Source organism: Balaenoptera acutorostrata, chromosome 6, assembly GCF_949987535.1.
Source record: "Balaenoptera acutorostrata chromosome 6, mBalAcu1.1, whole genome shotgun sequence".
NCBI lineage: Eukaryota > Metazoa > Chordata > Mammalia > Artiodactyla > Balaenopteridae > Balaenoptera > Balaenoptera acutorostrata.
In genome coordinates, this window is record NC_080069.1 from 124,838,218 (window position 1) to 124,845,051 (window position 6,834).

General features: G+C 69.2%; 2 protein-coding genes across 4 annotated transcripts; one reads left to right on the plus strand and one right to left on the minus strand.

Moving 5' to 3' along the window:
• Window positions 1-4,366, minus strand: FBXW5 (F-box and WD repeat domain containing 5). 3 transcript variants are annotated; one of them, XM_057549320.1, is made up of 9 exons: window positions 4,201-4,366; window positions 3,159-3,374; window positions 2,819-2,976; window positions 2,288-2,462; window positions 1,947-2,095; window positions 1,467-1,872; window positions 1,120-1,267; window positions 840-1,034; window positions 1-768 (listed from the first exon to the last, which is right to left on the minus strand). In XM_057549320.1, the coding sequence occupies exons 2-9, from the start codon at window positions 3,349-3,351 to the stop codon at window positions 513-515; spliced, it is 1,680 nt and encodes a 559-aa protein (XP_057405303.1). In that variant the 5' UTR covers window positions 3,352-3,374; window positions 4,201-4,366; the 3' UTR covers window positions 1-512. The 3 variants fall into 3 exon arrangements, with proteins under 3 accessions (XP_057405303.1, XP_057405301.1, XP_057405302.1); XM_057549318.1 differs by having other exon boundaries at window positions 840-1,052; window positions 4,201-4,364; XM_057549319.1 differs by lacking the exon at window positions 4,201-4,366 and adding an exon at window positions 3,871-4,150 and having other exon boundaries at window positions 840-1,052.
• A 332-nt stretch (window positions 4,367-4,698) lies between these two features.
• On the plus strand, window positions 4,699-6,513 carry C8G (complement C8 gamma chain). Its single transcript, XM_028161973.2, has 8 exons — window positions 4,699-4,800; window positions 4,973-5,135; window positions 5,218-5,354; window positions 5,522-5,592; window positions 5,665-5,772; window positions 6,027-6,128; window positions 6,216-6,254; window positions 6,340-6,513. Exons 2-8 carry the CDS (start codon window positions 4,998-5,000, stop codon window positions 6,351-6,353), a joined length of 609 nt encoding a protein of 202 aa, XP_028017774.1. The 5' UTR covers window positions 4,699-4,800; window positions 4,973-4,997; the 3' UTR covers window positions 6,354-6,513.
• Window positions 6,514-6,834: the final 321 nt, after the last annotated feature.

Genomic DNA, 6,834 nt, shown 5'->3' on the forward strand with positions numbered 1-6,834 from the left:
TGTTGCCAACTGTTTATTCAGACCCTGAACAGGTGACCAGTGACATGCAGGTGCCCTGGGCCCATGGCAGCCTGGCCTGCAGCAGCCTGACCCACATCTCGACCCTGACGCTGGGAAGTTCCCAGAGGAGGGAGCCTGGGCTCCCTGGGCAAGGCTGGGCCCAGCAAACACCGCCAGGGCCCCACAGGGCTGGCAGAGGAGAAGGTGTTGTGCAGACTGTCCCAGAGCCCAGGCCCAGGGGAAGGGGGTGGGTGAAGAGCGGGGGCCCAGTGTCCTGTGCAGCCCAAGCCAGCCAGAGACGGCCCCGGCTGCCCAGGGCTGAGCATCACAGCTGTGGGAGGCGGTGTGCGTGCACGAGCGTGGTGGGGGCTGGGCCGTCCCCCTCCCCGTGGCCCCCATCCTAAGGCATTTCTGCAGCAAGCTTCTCTGCCCCCGCGCGCTCTGGGCAGCAGCTCAACCCCCGGAAAAGGGCCATGGGCCTCCGTGGCCTCCTCGGTGGGTCCCAGCGCCCCTCAGCGCCTCTGGCTGGCAAACCAGGAGAAGAAGGGGCGAGGGCGCGGGCGCGGGCGCGGACGTGGGGCTTGGCAGACACGCACCGTGCGTGGCGAGCGCCAGGCTTTGATAGTGGCGTCGTCGCTGGCCGTCAGCAGGAGCTCCTGCTCCTGGGGGCTGAAGACCACTGAGTTGACCACGTCCTGGTGCCGCAGCTTGGCCAGGCAGATGTTGTAGTGGCGGTCCCAGATGTAGCCGTGCCGATCCTCCGCCCCACTGCGAGAGCGCCTGGGATGAGCCCCCGCCCGCCCACTGGGGCCCCTCCCACCCCGGCTCCGCCCCCGGACCTGGCCACGAAGTCCCTGCTGACGTCCAGGAAGATGAAGAAGCACTCATCATTGGGCGTGTAGGCGCGGTGGGCGCGCAGGGCCCGCTTCACCTCCCGCATGGTCTTGAGGTCAAACACCAGCAGGTCGATCTCCTCCGCGATCGGCGGTGGCTGCATGGGGTCGGCCACCACCGAGCCGCTGGGCCAGGCGCGGCTGTTTACGTACAGGTACCTGCGTGGGCACGCTGCTCAGTAGGGGCCTGCGGACGCCCCCACCCAGGCTGCCAACAGAGGCCCACCTGTTGTCGGGGGACAGGCCCATGCCGATGATGTGTCCGTGCACGTCGATGACGTGGTCAAGCGCGTCGAAGAAGGCGTCAGAGCCCCGGCCCTCGCCCAGCACGGGCCCCGCCGTGGTCATCTGGTGCGGCAGGATCTGCTTGATGCCTGTGGGGGCCAGGCGGGCAGCGCCTCGGTGCCTGGGAGCGCCCAGACGCCCGTGGCGCCGCCGGCCCTGTGCCCCCGGATCTGAATGTGCACCCTGGGGGGCTGCACAAGTGCTCACCCCCAGGGCCAACGGAGGAAGGGACTCTGCGCACAGACTGGCCCCACCCCGCCCTGGGAAGCCCCCCCCCGGGCCCCTCACCGATCTGGTGCGGCGAGTAGGTGAAGCAGCCCGTGGTGAAGATGAGGAGTTTGCTGCTGGCGGCGGCCGAGCCGTGCTCGGGGGGCTTGGTGTGGCCCTGGGCCAGCAGCTCGGCCGCCTTGGTCTCCAGCGCGCACTCTGACGGCTGGGGCTGGGCCCGGCCCTCCAGGAGGCGCCGCAAGCCCTTGGTGCGGGCCGGGCCCGGGTCGACTGCCGGCTCCTCGCTGTCGCTGCTCAGGTCGAAAACACGGCCGGGATCCGCGCCAGGGGCGCCGGCGTCCAGCAGGAGCTCCGGGCTGTCAAAGCGGCTGCAGTCGGCCACCATGACGGTGCGGATGGTGCTAGCGTTGAGGTTCTGGATCTTGAAAAGCCGCTTCACCACGTTCACGTTCTCCGACTCCACGTCCTGGGGGCAGGAGCGCGGGGGTGGGCACGGGCTGCTGGGGGCCGCCGCCGGCCGCAGGGCCCCCCCGTGCGCACCTGGAAGGCGTTGTTGAGCCAGAGCACAGAGCACGACGTGATGTCCCCAATGCGGTGCAGATTTCCTGAGATCAGGCTGGTGTCCGTGAGCCAGCAACCGAACACGTCGTAGGGCTTGTTGCGCACGCGGGACAGCAGGGCGAAGGTGTCTGGGGGGAGCAGCAGGATGGGGCGAGGGGGGGTGGGGGGTGGGGGGGGAGGAGCTGGAGGGATGGGGTGGGGTTGTCCAGGCAGGGGGCGGGGCTGGGCATTAGGGGCGGGGTTGTCTGGGCAGAGATGGAGCAGGGGCCTGGGTGGGACGGCCCCGGTGGGAGGGCCACCCAGCCTCGGCCCAGTCTCACCTAGGCTGATGACGGCGATCTCGCCCGAGGAGGAGTTGTGGGGCCCCAGGAACACCCCGGATGCCAGCAGCAGAGAATCGTCCTGGTTGAACTGGGAGAACTGGGTGTAGCTCCAATTGTAAGGCCGCATGTCTGCGCTGTGCAGCAGCGAGATGGTCAGGTCGTTGTTCCAGATCTGCATGGGGGGGCCAAGCAGGCGTGCCTCGTGATCCCGCCCTGCACAGGGCCCCTCTCCTGGTTGGCTCGGCTGAGCCGGTGCTTGGAAACCGCCATCCGGTGGGGGCCCCTTGTGTCTGGCTGTCAGACTGCCGGAGGGATGTGAGTACGCGGGGCTTGGGGCCGGCTCTGGAGCAGCTGCGAGCAGGACCCTCTCTTCTCTGTAGGCAGTTAGGGCCACCCAGCCCCAGCCTCCCAGCCCGGGTGATCCAGGCCAGTGGTCCAGGTCCCGGGCCTCCCCATGTGGACGCAGCACACGGGCCGGCTGTCACTCGTGGCCTGGCCTTCTCTTCCTACAGGGTTAGCCGCTCTCACCTTCACGGTGCAGTCCTTGGAGCAGGAAGCAAACTGGTAGCCCGAGTGGGAGAAGCTGAGGTGCAGGACCTGGTCGGTGTGCTCCTTGAGAGTCTGCACCTCCACGCAGGGCACTGTGTCATAGAGCCGCCGAAACTCCTCGTACCAGGAGGTGGCCGCTGTGTGTGTGTGGGCGTGTCACACTGGGGCCCCACGCCTCAGAGCCAGGGCCCTGACAGCCAGGGGCCAGCCCTGCCCACCCTTTGGCCTCCCTCCCAGGCCCTGCGTTTCGAGGCACAGCCTGGCTGTCCTCGACCAGCATGAGGACCAGCGGGCTTCACGGCGGAGCGCAGGCGCTGACCTGGGTGTCGGGGCACACTGCGGGCCACCTGGTAGTAGCGGTAGAACTGCTCCCTCCACAGGAACTCGTCCCGGGACACGGCCTGCCATTGGTGGCACACCAGCCCCGCGGCCAGCACGTCGGCCGGGCCCAAGTTCAGGAAGATCTGGTAAACGAGGCTGTCGGGGAGCAGGGGTGTGCCCCCCTCGTCCATCGTGACATTCTGCCCAGGCGGCCCTGAAACCCATGCATGGTCCCCTTAGCCGCCAGTTGGACCAGGGAGGACACCAGCCCCCAGGCCCAAGGAGAGGCGCAGGGGCCTGGGGCTGAGCTGAGGCAGCCCACCAACTGCCCCGCTGGGAATTCCACTGGACTAAGCATGTGCGGAGAACCCCCCTGGCCAAGGATCCAAGAGCTTCATCAAGCCTCCTGGACAGCCACGCTCCTCGGACCCCACACTCCTGAGGGTCCCCGGAAAAGCCAAGTGATCCCCGGAACAGGCAGCTTCCCGGCCTGGTCCAGCCTGAGGTGGAGCTGGCGGCGGGCCCTGAGACCCCAGACCCACCCTCACCCCAAAAGGCCCCCTCCAAAGGACAGGCCTTCTGGGTGGGGCCCTCTGACCCCCCCCCCCCCCCACAGGATCCCAGGGAGTCATCTGGCTGGCAGGGCTGGTGACCGCTCTGTGGCCGAGAAACGAAGGGTCGGTGAAGCCTGTGCACCCTGCCTCTCTGACCTTGCTGCCCCAGGCTTCGGAGCTGTCAACATGGGACAGAGATCCTTCTCAGGAGAGACTTGGGGCCGGCGGGACGAGGGCCAGCCCGCCCGCCCCAGACGCCGCCAGGGACACCAGCCGGCCCTGGCCTCTGCCCTCTGGCCTAGGGGAGCCCTGCCAGGTGGGCGACGAGCCAGTGCGGCCACTGCCGGGTGAGCTGGGGCCGGGGGCCGGGGGGCCGGGCCGGGGATCGGGGCGGGGTGACGACGCTCCCCGGGGCCAGGGCGCTGGGGTCCGGGCCGGGGTTCGGACATGGCTGGTGTCGACGCTCCCCGGGCCGGGCGCACTCACCGCGGCCGCCTCCGCCCGGCTGCGCTGCCCCCGCCCCGGCGTCAGGCCTCTGCCCGCTGACCCGCTTCCGCCCTCCGTCGCCGCTCCGGCCGCCGCGTCTCTATGACCGAGGCCGCCAGGCCAACTCCACGAGCCCCGAGGCATCGATGGCCGTCGAGGGCCGAGCCCGGCAGCCCGCGTTGGCTGTTACTGCGCCTGCGCCTCAGTCCCCGCGGCCCGGGCGGTACTTCTTTGTGCGCCTGTGTTTGCTCGGTCTCTCCAGAAACAGCGCCCCTGGCGGCCGGGAGGGGCGGCGGCCGAGCGCCGTGGGTCGTGGGCGGGGCTGCGGGCGAGGCTCGAGATCTCCGGTTCGAGACTTGGCTCCGGCGCTTCCCAGTGTCGGGCGCAAGTGTTCTTCGCTGTGGGGATAAGACTAGTTCGTACCTCAAGGAGCTGTTGGCAGCTTAAGGGAGATGAATGTGCAAAGGGATGAGCACCAGCCACACTGGAAGTCACGTGGGGGCTTGTGGGCAAGAAGCCAGAGGTCAACTCGGACTTTGTACACAGGACATGGCGACAGGGCCCTGCCGAGAAGTGCAGGGTCGAGGTCAGATGTCCAGGGTGAGGCTGAGTTCGTGAGGAGGCTGGGGCAGGGGCCAGGGCCGGGGGTGGGGGTGGGGGGGCGGTCCGTTGGCTTGGCCCAGGGCCGGGGAGGTGGGAGGATGGACACAGACAGCACTGGACAGTGGACTCCGACCCGGGACTTGACCATCCTGCCCTGCGCCTCCCCCAGGCCTGTCACTGTCGCCGCCGTCGCCATGCTGACCCCCAGGACGGCATCCCTCTTGACTCTGCTCCTGGCCGTCGGCTCCTTGGGTCAGAGGGCTCAGAGACCCCCTCGGCCCCCGTCCCCCATCAGCACCATCCAGCCCAAGGCCAACTTCGACACTCAGCAGGTAGACTTGGAGAAGCTGGAGCAGGGGCTCGCCCAGCTTGGCAGCCCCCGTCCCCGCATGCCCTCACGTGGCCTGTTCCCAGTTTTCAGGGACCTGGTTCCTTGTGGCCGTGGCCTCCTCGTGCCGCTCCCTGCAGGAGCAGGGCCACCGGGCTGAGGCCACCACACTGCATGTGACTCCTCAGGGTGCAGCCATGGCTGTCAGCACCTTCCGAAAGCTGTGAGTCCCGGCACGGGGCCCCGCCCCCACCCAGCCCCCCGACTCCCACCCCAGCCCCCAGCCCTACCGCTGCTGCAGCCTGCGTCCCTGCGACCAGTGTCCCGGGAGGCCCCACCCAGTTTGGGGTCCCCAAGCCTGCTGTGCCTTCTCCCACCCCCAACCCCCAGGGATGGGATCTGCTGGCAGGTGCGGCAGCTCTACGGTGACACGGGGCTCCCAGGTCGCTTCCTGCTCCAAGGTGAGGCGCGGGCCACTGGGACAAGGGTGCAGGGCTGGGGCTGAGGCTGACCGCCGACCTGGCTCTGCCCAGCCCGAGGCGCCCGAGGGGCGGTGGACGTGGTCGTTGGGGAGACGGACTACCAGGGCTTCGCCATCCTGTACCTGGAGCGGGCGCGGCAGCTGTCGGTGAAGCTGTACGGTACGTCCCCGCGGGACCGGGTCTGCACACCCGCAGGGCCGTCTGGGTGGGCCCGATGGGCACATGGACCCTCCCCTCCCTTTCCCCTGCCCTTGCCGTTAGGCCCAGATGTGGGGACAGAGAGGAGACCGGTGGGGGGTGGGCAGGGGTCAGATCGCAGCCCCCAGCACACAGCTCAGCTCCCAGAGCGCCCTGCCCGCCCAGCCCGCACCCACCCAGCGGGCGCCCAGGAGCCCTGTGTGTCCCGCACGCAGCCCGCTCGCTCCCCGTGAGCGAATCATTCCTGAGTGTGTTTGAGCAGCGGGTCCAGGGTGCCAACCTGACGGAGGACCACACCCTGTTCTTCCCCAAGTATGGTGAGTGTCCCTGCGTCTCCCCGCGGTCCACCTCGCCCTCCCCCGCGCCCCATCCCTGCCACCCCTGACCCCGGCCCCGGCCCCCAGGTTTCTGCGAGGCCGCGGACCAGTTTCACGTCCTGGACGGTGAGCGGGCAGCGCTGGCGGGGCGGTGTGGCAGGGGGCTGGCAGCCCGCGGCTCCCTCCTGGCTGAGTCTCGTCTGTGCTGCAGAAGTGAAGAGGTGAGGCCGGCGGCAGCCCTGCACCGAGAAGCAGCCAAGGCCCTGGAGGTGGCAGCACCCGCCGCCCCCCTTGCTGAGTGGGGACTCTCTCCCGTTCGCCCCCGAAGCTGCGCCTCACCCCCAGGAGCTCGGGGCGCTGCCTTCATTAAACGCTGTCAGTCTCAGCCCCTGACTTCTTCCTTTCCACGCTGGACCCGGCCGGGGTCTCTGCCCACCCATCATCTCACGGACACGTGGGGCTGCTTCCCGGGTGGGCCAGGAGGGCATCGGCTTGTCTCCTGGTGAAGAGCCCTCCCCAGCGGGGTGGGGGTGGGGAATGGCTCCTTCTCAAGGCCTAGAGTGCCCAGACTCCCCGACCCCAGTGTCCCCTCCTCTGGCCATCGCGCTGTGGTCGCCCTTGTCTTTCCTGCTCCCTGACTCTGTGCACGCCTGCCCTGCTGGCCTCGCTGGGCTGCCCCGGGTGGGCCCAGGACCTGAACTCGCCT